The sequence below is a fragment of the Microcaecilia unicolor genome, chromosome 3 (assembly GCF_901765095.1).
Source record: "Microcaecilia unicolor chromosome 3, aMicUni1.1, whole genome shotgun sequence".
In the NCBI taxonomy this organism is placed as follows: domain Eukaryota; kingdom Metazoa; phylum Chordata; class Amphibia; order Gymnophiona; family Siphonopidae; genus Microcaecilia; species Microcaecilia unicolor.
The window spans coordinates 54,855,064-54,876,521 of record NC_044033.1 but is presented as its reverse complement, the minus strand read 5'-3'; the positions used below and the strand labels follow the sequence as shown (position 1 = coordinate 54,876,521).

General features: G+C 46.9%; 1 protein-coding gene across 3 annotated transcripts in view; it reads left to right on the top strand.

The window, feature by feature from the left end:
* ZC3H6 (zinc finger CCCH-type containing 6) overlaps nt 1–21,458 on the top strand; it is a 202,835-nt gene that overhangs the window by 127,864 nt on the left and 53,513 nt on the right. For all 3 annotated transcript variants that reach the window (XM_030195943.1, XM_030195944.1, XM_030195945.1), the window contains 3 exons: nt 1,730–1,846; nt 1,943–2,054; nt 20,767–20,876. In XM_030195943.1, the coding sequence (XP_030051803.1) occupies nt 1,730–1,846; nt 1,943–2,054; nt 20,767–20,876 (339 nt within the window). The remainder of the gene's footprint in view (nt 1–1,729; nt 1,847–1,942; nt 2,055–20,766; nt 20,877–21,458) is intronic.

The following is a 21,458-nucleotide window of genomic DNA, read 5'->3' as shown; positions in this document are numbered from 1 at the left end:
TGGTTGCATGGAAGGCAAGAAAGGGTGCTGGTAAATGGAGTTCAATCTGAGGAAAGGGGTATTTACCACTGGTGTGCCACAAGGGCTGGTCTCTGATCTGGCTCTTTTTAAGACTTTTGTGAGTGATATTGTGGTACGGCTGTTTGGCAAGGCTTGCCTCTCTACAGATGATACCAAACTTTGCAGTGGGGTAAACATTTCTGATGATGTGAATAGCACAAGGAAAGATCTAGTGACGTTTGAAGAGTGGTCTAAAATCTGGCAGCTAAGATTTAATGATAAAAAAAATGCAAGGTCATGCATTTGGGCTGCAGAAATCCAAGGAAGTGGTACAATGTAGGGTGTGAAGTACCTTTGTGTACAAAAGAAGAGCCAGACTTGAGGGTGATCATATTTGATGATCTTAAGAGGGGGGGGGCAAATAGGTAGAAAAGGTGACCTGTAAAAGCCAGAAGGTTGTTTGGGTGAGGAATAGCCGGCAGGAAAAAAAGAAGGTGATTGCTTCTGTATAAGTCTCTGGTGAGACCCCATGTAAAGTACTGTGTACAATTTTGGAGACCATACCTTCCAAAAGATATAAAACGGATGGAATAATTGGTTCAGAGGGCAGCCACTAAAATGGTCAGTGGTCTTTGTCATAAAGCATATGGTGACAGACTTAAAGATCTCAATATGTATACTTTAGAAGAAAGGCGCCAGACAGGATATGTTAAGAGACAATTTTTTTAAATATATTTGTTTATTTATAGTAATTATTCATTATACATATCAAGTAATAATTACTTATACAGAAAATCTGGTTAAAGGTTTCTAACAAGCAGACCAAACCTGCTTAACTTATATATTCATATAGTGAAAGAAAAAAAATTAAGGCAAAAGTTTATTAAATATGACAGATCCAATCAAAAAGGAGAAAATAAAGGCAAAACATTAATCTAGCTAGAAATAGTACAGGGAATGGAGAACTGAAAATCTTTCGCCTTGGTATCCCAGCGGAATTTGATCGAACCATATGTAAAAGATGAGGTAGTGAGGGAATCTGTTAGCTCAGATCAGAAAGTGACCTCATTGATTTTACCTCTGGTGGAAATGAGTTTGGAGGACTTGTGCCTGGTTAAACTTGACATACAGATATGAAGGGTGAAATCCAGTTGGAAATGGTCAGACCGTAGATGGAGAAATTAACTGCAGTAAGGTGAAGTGCCAAAATTTGGGGTACATTGAAAAATATGAGTTTTCTTTAGAGGGTGGTTCTTTTCCTTTTAGCATTCTAGTTTGTTGACTCTTGTAAAGGGGATGTATCATTTCTTTTTAGCTCCTATTTAGTCATCAATCATTCTAGTTGGGTTCAAGTAAGTAAAACAAAACTATATCATGATATCTTTAAGACATAATAAAGTCAACTTTGTGTAACCTCTCTTTTTTACAGTGGTGCTTTACTTGAACCCATCTAGAATGATTGGCATCCACATAGTTTTTGCTATGTACAAAATTGAAGTGACATCATACCATGGCACTAGTACAGGAACCCATGTGTATGCACAGTACACTACTATGGAAAACTTTTGAAACGTAGAGAAATTTAGAATGCCCTTCACCATCCAAGCCCCACTGGGTGATGTCACCCATATGCAGAGACTTCTATTATGCTGTCTGTAGACATAACCTGCTTACAGATAGGTAACTTTGATTCATTGACTATAATAATGTACAGCTTTTCTCTTTCTAGGATGGTAAACCAGTGAAGAAATGGGTGAACATGAGTCAGGAATTTATAAACCAACATACAGTGGAACACAAAGGAAAACAGATTTGTAAATATTTCCTTGAAGGGCGGTGTATTAAGGTAAACATTTTCATTTTCATATATAACTAATAGAAGATATCTTAGAAATATCATTGTCAATTTTGAGGGTATTTTCCTCCTTTTTTCCCCACACAGGGAGACCAATGTAAATTTGATCATGATGCAGAACTGGAGAAGAAAAAGGAAATTTGCAAGTTTTATATACAAGGATATTGCACCAAAGGTGAAAACTGCATCTATATGCATAATATCCTTTGATGGCCATGTGCTTATTAATAAAAATGTGACGTATAACTTACCCAACCACAATTCCTGGCAGGTAACATAGGCAGCGCTTTCCTGTTACTTTGTTTTGATGTCTTATTAAATATTTTTGTCATTCTGATTGGTGAAATATGTAAATGAAGGGATAGTATGTCCCAAATTGAGTGGATACATAAAGTAGATACATACGGTAGTAATATAGTAAATGACACTGGGATTACAGGTCTGATGGTCCCCTGGTATCCATGGATCTTTTTGGTCAACGGAGACATATTAACAAATTCAAAGTCCTTCTTTTGGTGACCAATTAAATATGGGGCAGAAACAACAGATGAGAGACAGGCAAAGTTATATCCAGTCAGGCAAGGCTTCTCTCATTTAGTATGAGGTGTCTCAAGGTTGCTGAGCCAATTCATGAAGAGGTCTGCATTCCTTCACTGTTAAAGTTGAAACAAAGAAACAGTATTCTTCTCTGTTCAGTGCAGCTTAGTTCCACTGTAGTATCTTAGAATCCTTGTCTTTGCAGACCCCATTTTCTTTAGTTCAGCTAATATATATTTCCTTAGAGAGATGGTGCTGTTTTAATTCCTACAGAGGCATTCATGGGTGGTTGAAGAGTAACACCTGAGCACACAACTGTGGAGAGCTATGAGTGTAATTTATCTGCTTGATTAGAAAATCCAAAGAGTAAGGAAGTCATATTGGCAGTAAGGAGAGGGAGACCAATTCAACATTAGCTCCCGCCACATTTAGGGGGCACCACCCCCCATATTCATCCTAAACTACACCTATGGAGAGAACAGGTGAGGCGCTTTGGGGAGAGAAGGGGGGGCATGGTAGGAGCTATCATTTGGGGCTAGTGACACCATTAGCGTGTTAGGGGTGGTAATGGATTCTAATTTTTCCTTCCATATGCATTTATTGCATGTTGTTAAGATCTGTTTCCTTAGCGTCCCTCCGGACCGGACCAGGATTGGACTGATATGTTGTGCTTGCCTTCCAGCAGGTGGAGACTGAGAAAAAACTGTGACTCTAGAGAGCCAATAAGAGCCCGGGTCATGTGACCCTAGCCTCAGTATTTTCTCAGTCTCCAGCAGGCAGGAGGTGAGCCTATTAGTCTCTCTCTTTTTCTCTTTAAGAAGCTAATCATATTATTAATAATGATAATAGTTCTTCTGTGCATGGGGAATCTTACTAAGAGGCTTGGCAGATAGGTATTTCTTTTCTTTCTTTCTTTTCCAGCCTCTGGGGTGTTACACTCGGGTGCCCCGAGTCCCTCCCCCTCTTTCCTCCCCATCTCCCATACTTAGCTGGGAAGGGCTACCCTTTTGTTAGAAAAGTGTATTGCCTTTGGGAGAGGCAGCCACTTTTAGTTTGTGCTTTAAAAAAAACAAAAGAGAAGTTAAATTCTGAAGTCTTTTCTTTCCCCAGACTACTTTTGAGCAGGCAGTTTTGTTGTGTTTCATTTCCAGTTCTTTGTTTAAAAAAAAAAAGAAGAAAGGAAATGAATGAGAAAGACTTAATTCTGACGGTCCCCATGGCCTTAACGAGCGATATTTGTTACTTGGAGAGTTGCGTCTAAGTTTTCCTCGCGTTTTTGGCAGCGACATGCTGTTTAAAAAAAAAAAAAAAAAAGGGTGCGAAGCGTTGTTTCTGGGGCACACCCGCACAGAGAGCTCAGCGAGGACGAGCAGGCAACGCGTTTCTTCTTTGTGCCGGGGTGTGAGTACTCGTGGCTTCTGCTTGGCGGTGTTAGTTGATTTCTTTGGTTTCTTTCCTGCGGTTTGCATCAGCTGTTTTTTTTTTTTTTTTTTTACCGGTCCATCGCGTCTGCCTTAATTCTTTCCATTTTCTCCTTTGGATGTTTTAGATTTTGCGCTGAGAGCCGCCATATTGCCTTCAGCTGCCCTTTTGTCAGCGAGGGAGCTTCTCTGCTTCTCAGTTTGCTGGAGGGCAGACGGACGACGGAGATCGTGTTTCGGGGTCAGTCTAGGGGATCTTAGGAGGGCGGATTTTCCTCTCAGTTTGTTCCTCACTTAAACCATGCGTTCATATTTCCTCTTGGGACTCATCTTGAGACTGTCTCTTTGTGTCAGGTGTTCAGCGCTGCGTACGACTGGTAGCGCTATATATATAAATGCTAATAATAATAATAATAATAACTTCCAGAGGAGTCTTTTTCATCATTCCTACTGGTTGAGATCCATAACGGGGTTTCTTTTGGCCCAGAATCAGGCCACTACGTTTTTAGGTTTGTCTATTATGTATATTTTACATAGACTGATTGCTTGCTTGACCTTTATGCATTTATTCTCCTTTTCACTTTTTTATACCATTTCTGTATGTCCTTAAACCACTCTATATAGTATTTGGACAGTCCTTTCATGCTTGTTTCTCTATAATCTACTGTGTTTTTCACTGCGGGTCCGTAGTGCGCAGTTATGCCTTCTATTTTAGCAACTTTCAAAATGTCATGAGTTCACCATTTGGGTTACATATGTGCTTTTTCCCATAGGTATGATTTCAGTCAGGCATTGTGTTTGGTGGCTGCATCTGTAAAATATATATATATATATACACATTTATAGTTCTAAGTACATATATAATACCACACTGGGAAAAGGCCAAAGGTTCCATCGAGCCCAGTTTTCTGTCCACGACAGCAGCCAATCCAGCCCAAGAGCACCTGGCAAGCTTCCCAAACGTGCAAACATTCTATACATGTTATTCCTGGAACTGTGGAGTTTTCCCAAGTCCATATAGTAGTGGTTTATGGACTTGTATATAAAACAAATAAAGTATACTGTCTACTTTTGATTAATTCAGTTTTCCACAAATTGGCGTCTAGCGCAAGAGTCTCAGGTGAGCTGCTTGCAGAGGCAGCAGCTACAGGCGTTTTTTTCTGCCTCATATGAATTGCGCTCTGGGATATGTTTTCTTCTTATATCATATGTGCCTCAGGGGTATGTTGTGTAACTGCAGCAGCTGGCAGTTTATTTGGTCCTTCAGTCAAGTCTGCAACAGGGATTTATATACCTTCTTTTCCTGCATAACATTTTCTTCTATGATGGTTTATTTAACTTTACTCTTGTTTTCACCTCTTTAGCCAGGTATTTTCTCAATGACAGCCTTTACATACTTCCTATCTGTTGCTATGTCGGCAATGGTCTACGATATCTGTAGGAGCTTGTAGTTCAGGATTCCTGTTTCCACTTTCTACAGCTGAGGTGGACTCATTGCAGATTTTTCAAGTTGGCTATGCCTCTAGCTTTGCCAACCTTCTTTCAGCCATTTTTCTAGAGTCTCTCTGTCCTTCTCGCTGCACTGCTAGTGCGGTAGGGGACAATGTACAGCAGCTCTTGGACCTTTAAGTCTTTTTGCTTTGTAGTCATCCTATTTTGTTTATTGGCGGCTCTTGGAGCTTCAAGCTTTTGCCTTTGTAATCATCCTATTTTGGTTGTTTTCAGGGTAGTCTACCGCGTTCTCAATGTCACATATTTTTCGTATGTAGACATTTGAATATGTCATACTGGTAATTCGTGCAGGGCACTGTTTTTAATGTCCTTAGGTCTGCTGGAAGTTTTTTCTACATATTTCTATCGCGACCGGTTTTCCAAAACATTTGAGCGGTTTGCGATTCTGGGACACCATTTTTCGGTTTCAGGCTCTGCCGTTGCATCTTGCAACAGTCCCTTTCACTTTCACCAACCCTTTGGTAGTGGTGGCAGTGTTTTTTTCATAGAAGAGGGAATTCTACTTTCCGGTGTCTAGATATGTCTGGCTAATAGGGGATACTTCTTATTAAGAGAGTCGGCAGGTCTTAGACCGAGCGGGACAATATTGTTACAGTTCTTAGGTTGGCTACTAAAGGTGTTCCAGATTCAAATATTTTGCTTCTAGGTAGCGTTTTTTATGTTCAACATTATATTCAGGTTACCGTCCATGACAGCGACTTTTGGAGTTCTTTCCTGGGCTATAGCTTTCATGACATCTCTCTGATATTCTCTCATATCCGGATATTCCTCTCGGATGGAATCCCCTCAGCTGAGGTGGTCTCTGTATTTTCAATAGTGCAGCACTCTGTTCTGGTGGTTGAGATTGAACATCCTCTGTGCAGGTATGCCTGTAGAATATACACAGTGGATAGTTTTTTAATCGTTTCTTGTCAGTTTTCATGGCTGCAGTGCACGTTGTTTAGGCAGGCTACCCCGTTTTCAGTGGTCTCATTTGGCAATATTTCACTCCTTCAATTTCTTGGAAATTAGAATAATTTAACTAGTTCTGGAGGAGTTTCTTTTCCTACTGGATAGCGAGGTGGTGAGAGTCGGACAATTCTTTGGCAGAAGCCTATCTCATTTATCAAAGAAGAATGAAGAAGCTACTCTTCACATGGCAGAACGCGAGTCTTTTGGCATGGGTAGACTCTCGCCTTACTGTGATTTTCAGCTTTCCATGTGGTCGGAGTAAAAAAAAAAACAAAAAACCATTATGTGCATTTTTTCTCTTTATTCTCCCTAGTTCCAGGGGAATGAACTCCCACCTTCTGAGCGTTGTCAGCTGATAGTACCTTAAAGGGACGCTCCAGTTCTAGAACCTTTTGCTTTCGCTGTGTCCTCATGGGTTACTCGCTTAGTCTCTCGCGGAAAAGACTTGTCAGCGGCAGGGGTAGATGCCCTCTTCTAGCATTGGTCTTCCAGTTTTTCTCTATCTCTTTCCTTCATATTTTCTCTTGGGTCGTCTTTTACAAGAGATCGACACACATGGGGGTCCGGTAGATCTGACACCTTCATATTTGTCCTGAAGTCCGTGTTACGCGGATCTTCAGCGTCTTTCTTAGCGTCTTCTCTACATCTTCCTGTTAGTAAGGCCCTGCTGTTCTAAGGTCCCATCTTTCTTCCAGACCAGGCTTGTTTTTGCCTTATGGTTTGGCTCTTCTACGGACTTGATGAGCTAAGAGAGGAATTGCTGCTTCAGTAATTGTTACTAAGCTGCGGTTACGTCGTCGAGCCATGCCTCTCTCTCTTGGACAATGGATGTTCTCTCTCTCTTTAACTGCAGGTTGCAGCTATTTCTCTTCAGGTTGCAGCTGTTTTTTCTTCTGGTTTCTATTGAGGTTTTTTCTCTCTTAAGATACTGGTTTTTTTTTCGTAGCCATTGATTCAGCTAGGAAAATTTCGGGGCTGCAAGGTTCTTTCCTGCAGGTCTCCGTTTCTTCTTTTTGAAAATTTTTTTCCAAGAACCAAGTAGTTCTACGTTTGGAGTACTTCTACTTCTGGTTCCTTCTTTTCTGTCTACCGGAGTTTCACGTTTTTTCATCTTTCCCAATCAGTTTTTTCTTTCTGTTCTGGCGTCTTCTTCGGGAGTACAAGATCACAGGAAATTCAATAATTTAGATATTAAGAGAGCTCTTAGCAATTAAGGGAGCTGTTACATGGTATTTCACAGCTATTGAACATTTTCGGCACGGGAATTGCTTTTTTGTCCTTCTCGCCAGTCGGTGTAAGGGTTTGGTCGTTTCTAATTCTCTATATCTCGATGCATTAAGGAAATCAGAACTTCTAATTGTCTTCGGGGGGGGGGGGGGGGTACATTTACAGTAACGGCTATAACACATTCCACAACTTGATAAGCGATTGTTCCTTGGCAGAGTGATTTTTTTAGGGCCCTCGGAGTACTTGTGCACACTAGATGGTCATTGTCGCCAGTAGGCGCTCTTTGCAACTTCAGTATTCCCAGCGGGTTTGATAGGGTCCCTCCCGTAAGATTACTGCTTTGGTACTTCCCATCAGTCCAATCCTGGTCCGGTCCGGAGGGACGCTAAGGAAGGAGAAATTAGATCTTACCTGCTAATTTGCTTTCCTTTAGTCCCTCCGGACCGAACCAGGCCCCTCCCATATTTCATCATCTTTTCAACGGAATATTAAAACAAACAAACAAACAAACCAGATGCTAGTATATATGGAACTTTAAGTGGGCCATGCCACTTCTCTGGTGAGAGTTGCTGGTGGGCTCAGTTGCTGGTATATATATGTAAAACTTTAAGTGGGCCATACCACTTCTCTGGTGAGAGTTGCTGGTGAGCTCTAATACATAAGGGGCCATACCACTTCTCTGGTGAGTGTTGCTGGTGAGCTCTAATACTTGGCATTGCTGAGTGCTTTGTGGCTGCTAGGATTCCATACGGCACAGAAGGTAATCTTTCTTTCTTTCTTTCTTTCCTGCTTTGTTAGTCAAATACTGAGGCTAGGGTCACATGACCAGTGCTCTTATTGGCTCTCTAGAGTCACAGTTTTTTCTCAGTCTCCACCTGCTGGAAGGCGAGCACAACTCATCAGTCCAAACCTGGTCCGGTCCGGATGGACTAAAGGAAAGCAAATTAGCAGGTAAGATCTAATTTCTCCTTTTTTTCAGTTGAGACACATTAGATTAGTTAAACACCTGCTCAGTTAGGACACGCTTCACATCCCTCTCCATGCTTTTATTACTCGCATAGAGTACTGCAATGCACTTTTGAGTGATATTGGCCAGAGGGAGATCAAGTGTATACAGTTGATCCAAAACATTGCAGTTAAGCTGCCTTCCAGTTCAAGTATGTTTGACCATGGTACTCCACTGCTTCGTGCAAAACACTGGCTTCCAGTGGAATATTGTATTATGTAAAAGATTCTGTTGTTGATATTCAAGATTTTACATTTGTGTTCCCCCTACCTTTTTGCTTTCTTATTTGACACCCTGTACTCCTTTTAGGACCTTACACTCTAGTCAACAGCACCTGCTGACTGCCTCCAGCCCGGGCGGTGCATTCGGGTACGTTCTGAAAATTGATGTTCATTGTAGTGGGGCCCTCTCTGTGGAATGATCTTCCGCTATCATTATGCATGGAGGATACGCTCAAGTTCAAAGCTATGCTGAAAACATATCTGTTTCGCTTGGTTTTTATTTTATGAATTTGACTTCAGATTTGGATGACTTTTGTTCCTGGGGTCTATGGTACACGGCAGCTTTTCTCTCTTCTCTTTCTTCTCCCATGTTACCTTTTTACTCTCTCTTACATCTTACTGTTCAGGCTGCAACCTCTAATTACATACCTGCTCTTGAATCAGTGTCAGGGACAGAGTAGGTGTAGCACTCCCCTCCCTCCCTCCTCAGATATAAGGCACATGATACTCATCTCCGTGGCAAGTATTTTTCTTTCCCAGTTTGGGCACAGTTGTTATCCCAGTTCTTGAAAGACTAGTGCAAGCAGGTTGAATGAAGACTTTCAGTTTCATTTCTCCATAAAATATATCTTCAAACAGAGTTTAAATTTCTTTCCTTTCAAGTGTTGCGTACAGCTTAGCTTGGTTTATGGCCTTTTTCTAGCTAACCATCACAGAAAAAATGACTAGATATAAAACACCAAAGGAACGCATTACTCAGAATTATGAAACTAATCTACTTTTCTGAAAATATGTACTATAAATGCAACCAACTTCTCAGCAAAATTTGACTATAGGAAGTAAGGCAATTTGAGATGAAATACAGTTGCTTCTGGATATAGTTAACCTTAATATAAGTTCTGAATGTATTCTAATTTTTATAGCTGTAGTAGTTTATTCTCCGAGGACAAGCAGGCTGCTTGTTCTCACTGATGGGTGACGTCCACGGCAGCCCCTCCAATCGGAATCTTCCTAGCAAAGTCCTTTGCTAGCCCTCGCGCGCCCGCGCGGCCGTCTTCCCGCCCGAAACCGGCTCGAGCCAGCCAGTCTTCTTTCGTCCGCACTCGGTACGGCTGTGTTTTTGTCGTGTCGAGCCCCGGAGAGTCGACCTCGCGCGTCCGTTTTAAATAGACGTGTTTTTTTCTTCGGAAAAGTTCTACCTTGTTCGGGAAGTGCTCCGGAAACCCCCTTGGGTTTCGTTTGCCCCTTCCCGTGTTTCCAGTTTTTGCCCCGGAAAGTTTTCTTTCGTCGTCGGGGTAGGCCTCTTTTTGGCCTCGGTCGAGATTTTTCTCCCTTAAAGTTTTGGTGCTCCAAATTCGTCATTTCGGATTTTGATTTCGCCGGCGTGATTTTTCCGCCCATGACATCGAAGCCTTCCAGCGGCTTCAAGAAGTGCACCCAGTGCGCCCGGGTAATCTCGCTCACTGATAGGCACTCTTCGTGTCTTCAGTGTCTGGGGGCCGAGCACCGTCCTCAGAACTGTAGTCTGTGTTCCCTGTTACAAAGGCAGACTCAGGTAGCGAGATTGGCCCAGTGGAACGTTTTGTTCTCGGGCTCTTCGTCGGCATCGGCACCGGGGTCATTGTGTGCATCGACGTCATCAGCGTCCAGACCTTCATCCTTGGCCGCCAGTGCATCGAGTGCATCGAGGCATCGGCGCCGAGACATCGGATAGCTGCATCGACGTCGGTGGTACCGGGACCTCGTCTCCTGATGTCGTCGGACGGTGGTGCATCGGGTGGAGTGCAGGTGAGGGCTGTCCATTCCCCTGCTGGTGGCGGTGAGCCTTCGGGTGGGTCTCCCCCTACCCTGAGGGCTCCTGCGGTACAGCCCCCCCGGGATCGACCTGCTTCGACCTCGGCCCTGAGGAAGCGACGGATGGATTCTACGTCCTCCTCGTCGGTGCCGGGGAGCTCCGGTGACATGCTTCGGAAGAAGTCGAAGAAGCATCGACACCGGTCTCCTCCCTGCGTCGGCACCGAGAGCTCTGGGTCGCCGAGGGAGTCGGCACCCAGCAGGCATCGGCACCGAGAGGACCGCTCACCCTCTGTTCAGGAGGTGTCGATGCGCTCCACTCTGGACAGCCCGGAACAGCCTCCACGCCCGGAACAGGTTCTGACGTCGACGCCTGCATCGACCTCCATGCCTTTCTCTGCAGCCGCTCTGAACGAGAGCCTCCGGGCCGTTCTCCCAGAGATTCTGGGAGAGCTGTTGCGCCCTACCCCTCCGGTACCGGCGGTGCTTGCGCCTCGAGCGTGGCGCCGGCTGGCCCATCGCCCGGGGTGAGGTCCCCGACGTCGGTACCGCGTGCGGTGCCGACTGTGGCCACCTCCCAGGAAGGCTCCCCGACTACGTCGGCGGAGGGAGCTTCGCCGATGCGGGCGAGGGAGTCTACCTCTCGACGCCCCCATCGTGGACGTGGCTCCACTGAGTCGAGCCGGGCGAGGTTGCAGACACAGGTTCGTGAACTTGTGTCTGACACCGAGGGTGAGGCCTCGTGGGAAGAAGAGGAAGACCCCAGATATTTCTCTGACGAGGAGTCTGAGGGTCTTCCTTCTGATCCCACTCCCTCTCCTGAAAGACAGCTTTCTCCTCCCGAGAGTCTGTCTTTTGCTTCCTTTGTCCGGGAGATGTCTACGGCCATCCCCTTCCCGGTGGTTGTGGAGGACGAGCCCAGGGCTGAAATGTTTGAGCTCCTGGACTATCCTTCTCCACCTAAGGAAGCGTCCACTGTTCTCTTGCACCATGTCCTAAAAAAGACATTGCTTGCGAACTGGACCAAGCCACTAAGTAATCCCCACATTCCCAAGAAGATCGAGTCCCAGTACCGGATCCATGGGGACCCAGAGCTGATGCGCACCCAGTTGCCTCATGACTCTGGAGTTGTGGATTTGGCCCTAAAGAAGGCTAAGAGTTCTAGGGAGCATGCTTCGGCGCCCCCGGGCAAAGACTCTAGAACCTTAGACTCCTTTGGGAGGAAGGCCTACCATTCTTCTATGCTCGTGGCCAAAATCCAGTCTTACCAGCTCTACACGAGCATACACATGCGGAACAATGTGCGGCAGTTGGCGGGCTTGGTTGATGCTCTTTCCCCTGAGCAAGCCAAGCCTTTTCAGGAGGTGGTCAGGCAGCTGAAGACGTGCAGAAAATTCCTGGCCAGAGGGGTGTATGACACCTTTGATGTTGCGTCCAGGGCCGCTGCTCAAGGTGTGGTGATGCGCAGGCTCTCATGGCTGGTGCCTCCGACCTGGAGAATAGACTCCAGCAGCGGATTGCGGACTCGCCTTGCCGTGCGGACAATATTTTTGGAGAGAAAGTCGAGCAGGTGGTAGAGCATCTCCACCAGCGGGACACCGCATTCGACAAGTTCTCCCGCCGGCAGCCTTCAGCCTCTACCTCTACAGGTAGAAGATTTTTGGGGGAAGGAGGACTGTTCCCTACTCTTCTGGTAAGCGTAGGTACAATCCTCCTTCTCGACAGCCTGCGGCCCAGGCTAAGCCCCAGCGCGCTCGCTCTCGTCAGCAGCGTGCGCCTCAGCAAGGCCCCGCGGCTCCCCAGCAAAAGCAAGGGGCGAGCTTTTGACTGGCTCCAGCAGAGCATAGCCGACATAAAAGTGTCAGTGCCGGGCGACCTGCCGGTCGGGGGGAGGTTGAAAGCTTTTCACCAAAGGTGGCCTCTCATAACCTCCGATCAGTGGGTTCTGCAAATAGTCCGGCAAGGATACACCCTCAATTTGGCCTCAAAACCTCCAAATTGTCCACCGGGAGCTCAGTTTTACAGCTTCCAGCACAAGCAGGTACTTGCAGAGGAACTCTCCGCCCTTCTCAGCGCCAATGCGGTCGAGCCCGTGCCATCCGGGCAAGAAGGGCTGGGATTCTATTCCAGGTACTTCCTTGTGGAAAAGAAAACAGGGGGGATGCGTCCCATCCTAGACCTAAGGGCCCTGAACAAATATCTCGTAAAAGAAAAGTTCAGGATGCTTTCCCTGGGCACCCTACTTCCCATGATTCAGCAAAACGATTGGCTATGCTCTCTGGACTTGAAGGATGCCTACACACACATCCCGATACTGCCAGCTCACAGACAGTATCTGCGATTTCAACTGGGCACACGTCACTTCCAGTACTGTGTGCTGCCCTTTGGGCTCGCCTCTGCGCCCAGGGTGTTCACAAAGTGCCTGGCTGTGGTAGCAGCGGCACTTCGCAGGCTGGGGGTGCACGTGTTCCCATATCTCGACGATTGGCTGGTGAAGAACACATCCGAGGCAGGAGCCCTGCAGTCCATGCAGATGACTATTCGCCTCCTGGAGCTACTGGGGTTTGTGATAAATTATCCAAAGTCCCATCTTCTCCCAGTGCAGAAGCTCGAATTCATAGGAGCTCTGCTGGATTCTCGGACGGCTCGCGCCTATCTCCCAGAGGCGAGGGCCAACAACTTGTTGTCCCTCGTCTCGCGGGTGCGAGCGTCCCAGCAGATCACAGCTCGGCAGATGTTGAGATTGCTGGGCCACATGGCCTCCACAGTTCATGTGACTCCCATGGCCCGTCTTCACATGAGATCTGCTCAATGGACCCTAGCCTCCCAGTGGTATCAGGCTGCTGGGGGTCTAGAAGACGTGATCCACCTGTCCACGAGTTTTCTCGAATCCCTGTATTGGTGGACAATCTGGTCCAATTTGACTCTGGGACGTCCTTTCCAAATTCCTCAGCCACAAAAAGTGCTGACAACGGATGCGTCTCTCCTGGGATGGGGAGCTCATGTCGATGGGCTTCACACCCAAGGAAGCTGGTCCCTCCAGGAACGCGGTCTACAGATCAATCTCCTGGAGTTGCGAGCGATCTGGAACGCTCTGAAGGCTTTCAGAGATCGGCTGTCCCATCAAATTATCCAAATTCAGACAGACAACCAGGTTGCCATGTACTATGTCAACAAGCAGGGGGGCACCGGATCTCGCCCCCTGTGTCAGGAAGCCGTCAGCATGTGGCTCTGGGCTCGCCGTCTCGGCATGGTGCTCCAAGCCACATATCTGGCAGGCGTAAACAACTGTCTGGCCGACAGACTGAGCCGGATTATGCAACCTCACGAGTGGTCGCTCAACTCCAGAGTGGTGCGACAGATCTTCCAAGTGTGGGGCACCCCCTTGGTAGATCTCTTCGCATCTCGAGTGAACCACAAAGTCCCTCAGTTCTGTTCCAGGCTTCAGGCCCCCGGCAGACTGGCATCGGATGCCTTCCTCCTGGATTGGGGGGAGGGCCTGCTGTATGCTTATCCTCCCATTCCTCTGGTGGGGAAGACTTTGTTGAAACTCAAGCAAGACCGAGGCACCATGATTCTGATTGCTCCCTTTTGGCCGCGTCAGATCTGGTTCCCTCTTCTTCTGGAGTTATCCTCCGAAGAACCGTGGAGATTGGAGTGTTTTCCGACCCTCATCACGCAGGACGAAGGGGCTCTTCTGCATCCCAGCCTCCAGTCTCTGGCTCTCACGGCCTGGATGTTGAGAGCGTAGACTTTGCCTCTTTGGGTCTGTCAGAGGGTGTCTCCCGCATCTTGCTTGCTTCCAGGAAAGATTCCACTAAGAGGAGTTACTTCTTTCTATGGAGGAGGTTTGCCATCTGGTGTGACAGCAAGGCCCTAGCTCCTCGCTCTTGTCCTACACAGACCCTGCTTGAATACCTTCTGCACTTGTCTGAGTCTGGTCTCAAGACCAACTCTGTAAGAGTTCACCTTAGCGCAATCAGTGCATACCATTACCATGTGGAAGGTAAGCCGATCTCAGGACAGCCTTTAGTTGTTCGCTTCATGAGAGGTTTGCTTTTGTCAAAGCCCCCTGTCAAGCCTCCTACAGTGTCATGGGATCTCAATGTCGTTCTCACCCAGCTGATGAAACCTCCTTTTGAGCCACTGAATTCCTGCCATCTGAAGTACTTGACCTGGAAGGTCATTTTCTTGGTGGCAGTTACTTCAGCTCGTAGAGTCAGTGAGCTTCAGGCCCTGGTAGCCCAGGCCCCTTACACCAAATTTCATCATAACAGAGTAGTCCTCCGCATTCACCCTAAGTTCTTGCCAAAGGTCGTGTCGGAGTTCCATCTGAACCAGTCAATTGTCTTGCCAACATTCTTTCCCCGTCCTCATTCCTGCCCTGCTGAACGTCAGCTGCACACATTGGACTGCAAGAGAGCATTGGCCTTCTACCTGGAGCGGACACAGCCCCACAGACAGTCCGCCCAATTGTTTGTTTCTTTTGATCCCAATAGGAGGGGAGTGGCTGTAGGGAAACGCACCATATCCAATTGGCTAGCAGATTGCATTTCCTTCACTTACGCCCAGGCGGGGCTGGCTCTTGAGGGTCATGTCACGGCTCATAATGTTAGAGCCATGGCTGCGTCGGTAGCCCACTTGAAGTCAGCCTCCATTGAAGAAATTTGCAAAGCTGCGACGTGGTCATCTGTCCACACATTCACATCTCATTACTGCCTGCAGCAGGATACCCGACGCGACAGTCGGTTCGGGCAGTCAGTTCTTCAGAACCTGTTTGGGCTTTAGGATCCAACTCCACCCCCCGAGGGCCCTGTTTGTTCTGTTCCAGGCTGCACTCTCAGTTAGTTGGTAATTTTTTTAGGTCAATCTCAGTATGTCCTCGCCGTTGCGAGGCCCAATTGACCATGGTTGTTGTTTTGAGTGAGCCTGGGGGCTAGGGATACCCCATCAGTGAGAACAAGCAGCCTGCTTGTCCTCGGAGAAAGCGAATGCTACATACCTGTAGAAGGTATTCTCCGAGGACAGCAGGCTGATTGTTCTCACAAACCCGCCCGCCTCCCCTTTGGAGTTGAGTCTTCCCTTGTTTCTCTTTTGCTACAATACGAGACTGGCCGGCTCGATCCGGTTTCGGGCGGGAAGACGGCCGCGCATGCGCGCGAGGGCTAGCAAAGGACTTTGCTAGGAAGATTCCGATTGGAGGGGCTGCCGTGGACGTCACCCATCAGTGAGAACAATCAGCCTGCTGTCCTCGGAGAATACCTTCTACAGGTATGTAGCATTCGCTTTAATGCAGGGAAGACTTGGCAGGCAAACTTAAAAACCATTTCATTCTTTGGCACCTAACCACTATACCTCTATTCAAGAAATCTAGACTGCCCCAACTTGACTTTTCGTCCTTTAGATTGTAAGCTCCTTTGAGCAGGGACTGTCCTTTCTGTACAGCGCTGCGTAACCCTAGTAGCGCTCTAGAAATGTTTAGTAGTAGTTCTATGCCTCAACTTTGAATTTTCTACATAGATTATAATGGCAGATGGGGTAGGTTATGGTTGTTTTTGAATCCTTTTCTACTTTTTTGGGATCTTGCCAGGTATTTGTGATCTGGATTGGCCACTGTTGGAAACAGGATGCTGGGCTTGATGGACTTTTGGTCTTTCCCAGTATGGCAATACTTATGTACTTTGTGGAGCAGGAGACAATATTAGAGTGCTGGAGTGGGGAGGATGAAAAGCATGTTAGGATCAATGAGGTGTAATTCTAGGGAAGTGAGCTTTTCTCTCCATCTCCAGCATTTCCCCCCTCATTGACCTCAGCAAACTACTGGAGATGAGGAGGGGGCTTGAGAAAATAAAGGGCCCTTTTTACTAAGGTGAGCTAGCATTTTTAGTGTGTGCTAAAATTAGGACGTGCTAAATGCTAGAGATGCCCATACATTCCTATGGGCATCTCTAGCATTAGCGTGCGCTAATTTTTAGCACGCACTAAAAATGCTAGTGCCGCTTAGTAAACAGGGCCCAAAGAGAAGTGACAGTATGACTGCTATGTATGAATAAGGGGGATGGAAAGAGAAGGTATGTCTATTTAAAATGTTTAATAATAAAGGGTATATAAATGGCATCTGTATAAAAATTTGCCTAAAATTTAGTTTTGCAATGCAAAAACACTGATACATAATTTTTTAGTGTGCCTATATTTACAATGTATAAACCCTAATTGTAAATACAGTAAAAAAAAATGGCAACTTAACAACAGTGAAAACAATCTTTAATACACAATTAACCTTAAATAACAATTTATCAAAAATAACATTGGCTTTAGTAAAACTTTTTGAAATGATAAATATATTTCTCCGAGGACAAGCAGGCTGCTTGTTCTCACGATTGGGTCGACATCCGCGGTGGCCCAGGAAACCGGCAAAACTTTGCAAGCAAAACAAAAAACTCTCCAGAACGCTCCGGCGTGTGGGCAGAGTGCACCACACATACGCAAACGGCTTCCCATCCACGGCACGAGCGTGACATCATCAGTTACTTTTTTCCGCGACTGAGGTGATACAGAGTTTTTTTCGCTGTGTTACCTTCGGCCCAGGAGATCGTAGCGTTACCGCTTTCCCTTTCCCTTTTGCTTCTTCTTCTTCTTTTTCTTTAGTTTATTCTCAGAATTAAAAAAAAAAAAAAAAGTTATTTTTAGTCCTGTATTTCTTAGTTTTTTTTTTCACAGAGTATAAGAGTTCTTTCTTTCTTTTCGTCGCGGCCCTCTTTTAGGCTGCGCGGTCGGGTTTTCTTTTTCCCTTTTTTTGTGCCTTTTTTGGCACAATCGCGTCTTTTAATTTCGCAGCCGCCATTTTTCTGTCCATGTCATCGAGGACACCCAGCGGCTTCAAGCGTTGTACTCGGTGCAGCCGGACCATCTCGGGTACTGACCCCCACTCATGGTGTTTCCAGTGCCTTGGGCCCTACCATCTTCCAGCTGCTTGTAAGCTGTGTCCTTTAATGAAAAAACGGACCCAAGTGTCTCGGGAGGCTCAACGGGAAAAACTTTTGCTGATTGGTCCGTTCCTTTGGCATCGGTACCGAGGTCGGTGACGTCGAGGGAAGCATCGACGTCGAGAGCACAGGTAATGGCTGCCGAACGAGCACATCGCGCTGGGAGCAGCGAGGCATCGAGTGGGTCTCCACCTGTCTCGAGGCCTACTGCTATGCAGGCCCCCCGGGACGGACCTTCGTCGGACCCGGCCCCGAGGAGGCATGAGGATTCCACGTCCTCCTCTTTGGTACCGAGGAGTCTCGATGACGGGCGTCAAACAAAAGCTAAGAAGCACTGTCATCGATCTCCTTCCATGTGCGGTACCGAGAGCTCCGGGGAGCCGAGGGAATCGGCACCCGAGAAGCGTCGGCGCCGGGAGGACCGCTCACCCTCTACACAGGAGGTGCCGATGTGTCGGTCTTCTGGCAGCCTGGTACTGGCTCTCGAGCCCCCTCAGATTCTGCCACCGGCTCCTGCACTGGCCCCGCAGCCTTTTCCGATGGAGGCTCTCGACAAGAGCATCAGGGCCCTTCTTCTAGAGCTTCTGGAGGAATTGCTGCGCCAGTCTACTTTGGTGCCAGGGGTGCTTGCGCCTTCTGCACTGTCTGTTGAGGCAGCATCTGGTCCTTCGCCTATGGTGAGGTCCCCGACCTCGGTGCCGCTTGTGGTATCGGCATTGGCTGCCACCCGGGTCGACTGTCCTTCGACGTCGGCGGAGTAAGCTTCGCCACAGTCCAAGCAGGGGTCGTCTTCTCGACATCCCCTTCGAGGCCGTTGTTCCTCAACGTCGAAACGGGTTCGGGCTGCTCTTAGAGAGCTTTTGTCCGATACCAATGATGAGCGCTTGTGGGAGGAAGAGGAAGATCCCAGATACTTTTCTGAAGAAGAGTCCTATGGGGTCCCCTCTGATCCTACTCCGCCCATGGAAAGAAGGATGTCTCCGCCTGAGAGTCTTTCTTTTTCCTCCTTTGTTCGGGAAATGTCTAAGGATATTCCCTTCCCTATGGAGGTTGTGGATTAGCCCAGGGTCTTGGATTATCCTTTTCCACCTACAGAGGTTGCAACAGCTCCCTTGCATAACACACTCAGGGAAGTTCTTATGCGAAACTGGTCGTTCCCTCTCTCTAATCCAGTGGTCCCCAAAGAAGCTGAGTCCCAGTGCAGAGTCCACAGACAGCCGGTGATGGTGAAGTCTCAGCTACCTCATGATTCTATGGTGGTGGATTCTGCTCTCAAGAGACCAAGAGTACTAGAGACTATGCCTCGGCGCCCCCAGGCAGAGAGTCTAGGACCTTGGATTCTTTTGGGAGGAAGACGTATCAGGCTGCTATGCTCACAGCCAAGATACAGACATACCAGCTCTACACGAGCGTCCACTTGCGGAACTCAGTGAGGCAAGTGTCCAGTTTGGTCGAAGCACTTCCTCCGGAGCTCGCCGAACCTTTTCACCAGGTGGTCAGGCAGCAGAAGGCGTGTTGAAAATTCCTGACCAGGGTTACTTATTTTGATGTGACATCCAGAATAGCTGCTCAAGGTATAGTGATGTGCAGACTCTCATGGCTGCGTGTCTCTGACCTGGATCATAAGATCCAGCAGTGAATGGCGGATGGTCCTTGCCGGGGGGATAACCTTTTTGGCGAAAAAGTAGAGAATGTGGTCGATCAGATCAAAAAGCACCATGATACTACTACTACTTAACATTTCTAAAGTGCTACTAGGGTTACACAGCGCTGTACAATTTAACATAGAGGGACAGTCCCTGCTCAAGGAGCTTACAATCTAAAAGACAAGTGAACAGTCAGTCCGATAGGGGCAGTCAAATTGGGGCAGTCTGGATTTACTGAACAGTAAGAGTTAGGTGCCGAACGCAGCATTGAAGAGGTGGGCTTTAAGCAAAGACTTGAAGATGGGCAGGAAGGGGGCTTGGCGTAAGGGCTCAGGAAGGTTGTTCCAAGCATAGGGTGAGGCGAGGCAGAATGAGCGGAGCCTGGAGTTGGCGGTGGTGGAGAAGGGTATGAGAGGAGGGATTTGTCCTGTGAACGGAGGTTTCGGGTGGGAACGTAAGGGGAGATGATGGTAGAAACGTAGTGAGGGGTGGCAGACTGGGTGCATTTGTAGGTAAGAAGGAGAAGCTTGAATTGAATGCGGTATCTGATAGGAAGCCAGTGAAGTGACCTGAGGACAGGGGTGATATGAGTATATCGGTTCTGGCGGAATATAAGACGTGCAGCAGAGTTCTGAACAGATTGAAGGGGAGATAGATGGCTAAGTGGGAGGCTGGTGAGGAGTAAGTTGCAGTATGATGCTATGGATTCTCTCACCAGGCGTCTTCTGCTACCACCTCCTCATCTAGGAGGTTTTTTGGAGGAAGGAGGAGTGCTCCCTATTCCTATAATAGGCGTAGGTACACTTCTGCTTCTTGGCAGCCTACCCAGGCTCAGTCCCAGCGCACTCATTCTCGTCAACAGTGTGCACCTAAGGCCCATGTGGCTCCCCAGCAAAAGCAAGGGACGGGCTTTTGACTGGCTCCAGTGCAGCATAGCCACAGTGGAAGTGTCCATTCCGGACGACTTATCAGTTGCAGGGAGGTTAATATTTTTTCACCAAAGGTGGCCTCTTATAACCTCCGACAGGTGGGTTCTTCAAATAGTCCAGTTAGGATACACCCTCAGTCTGGAATCCAAACCTCCAAATTGCCCACCAGGAGCTCATTCTTACAGCTCCCTGCACAGGCGGATACTTGCAGAGGAACTCTCCGCCCTTCTAAAGGCCAATGCTATCGAACCTGTTCCACCAGGGGAAGAAGGGCTGGGATTCTATTCCAGGTACTTCCTTGTGCAAAAGAAAACAGGGGGGGATGCGTCCCATCCTAGACCTAAGGGCCCTGAACAAATTCCTAGTCCGAGAAAAGTTCAGGATGTTTTCCCTGGGCACCCTTCTTCCCATGATTCAGGAAAATGATTGGCTATGCTCTCTGGACTTAATTGCTTAGTGCTTGAAGATCTTCGTATGGATGCAAAATTGTGTTCTGAGACTTCTTGGCCTTTCTAAGGTTAAAATTGATAATTATTTTAACTGTTTGGACTTCTGAAAATAACATGTACATTCAGATCAGGTCAGCAGAAGTAGTTTTGATGTTTCTGATATTGATAGTTTTGCATTTCTAGCTCATACTTGGTGACAGTACTATTTTTTTCCTTAACATTAAGTATTAACATGAATTTCCTTGCAAGTTCTATCACACAGGAGCATTATGCTACCAGGGAAATAACTGCAAGTTTTCTCATGCTCCTTTAACGGATGAAACAAAAGAATTATTGGAGAAGGTAAGAATATGTTATTGTAGAAAAATAAAACTTTGCATCTGCAACTAAGGATTAGTTATATTAAAGGGCTTTGCCCATTGTGTTTTCTCTGGAAAAATGTTTTCTTTGAGGACAGGCAGGCTTAGAGATCCTTACAAGTGGGTGATGCTGACCCGTGTTGCCCGGTCTGGAATTTACAAAAGTAAAAACAGAGATTTGTGGAGCGTGAGACCACTGCGCATGTGCAAGTCTGCCCGCCGCATGAATGCGGTCTCCTCAGATCTTTTTCTACCGCAGTGAGGAGAGGGGAATTTTTTTTGCTCTCTCCTCACACCGTTCAGTCCTGAAGATATTTTTTAGTGCCTTTTGGCTATTTTTCGTCCATTTTTTCTCCATTATTGTGTTCCTGTTGGTTTCCCCTTTTTAATTCATTTTCCCCAGGTTTAAGTTTCCCTTATTTTTTGTCATCATTAGGCCGCTTTTAGGCCTTATCTTCGGCCAAGGAATTTCCCTTTCTTTTTTTTGTCATGGCATGGCCCTTTTTCAGGCACCATCGATTTATTTAATTTAGCAAGAAAGTTTTTCCTTCCATGTTCATGAAAG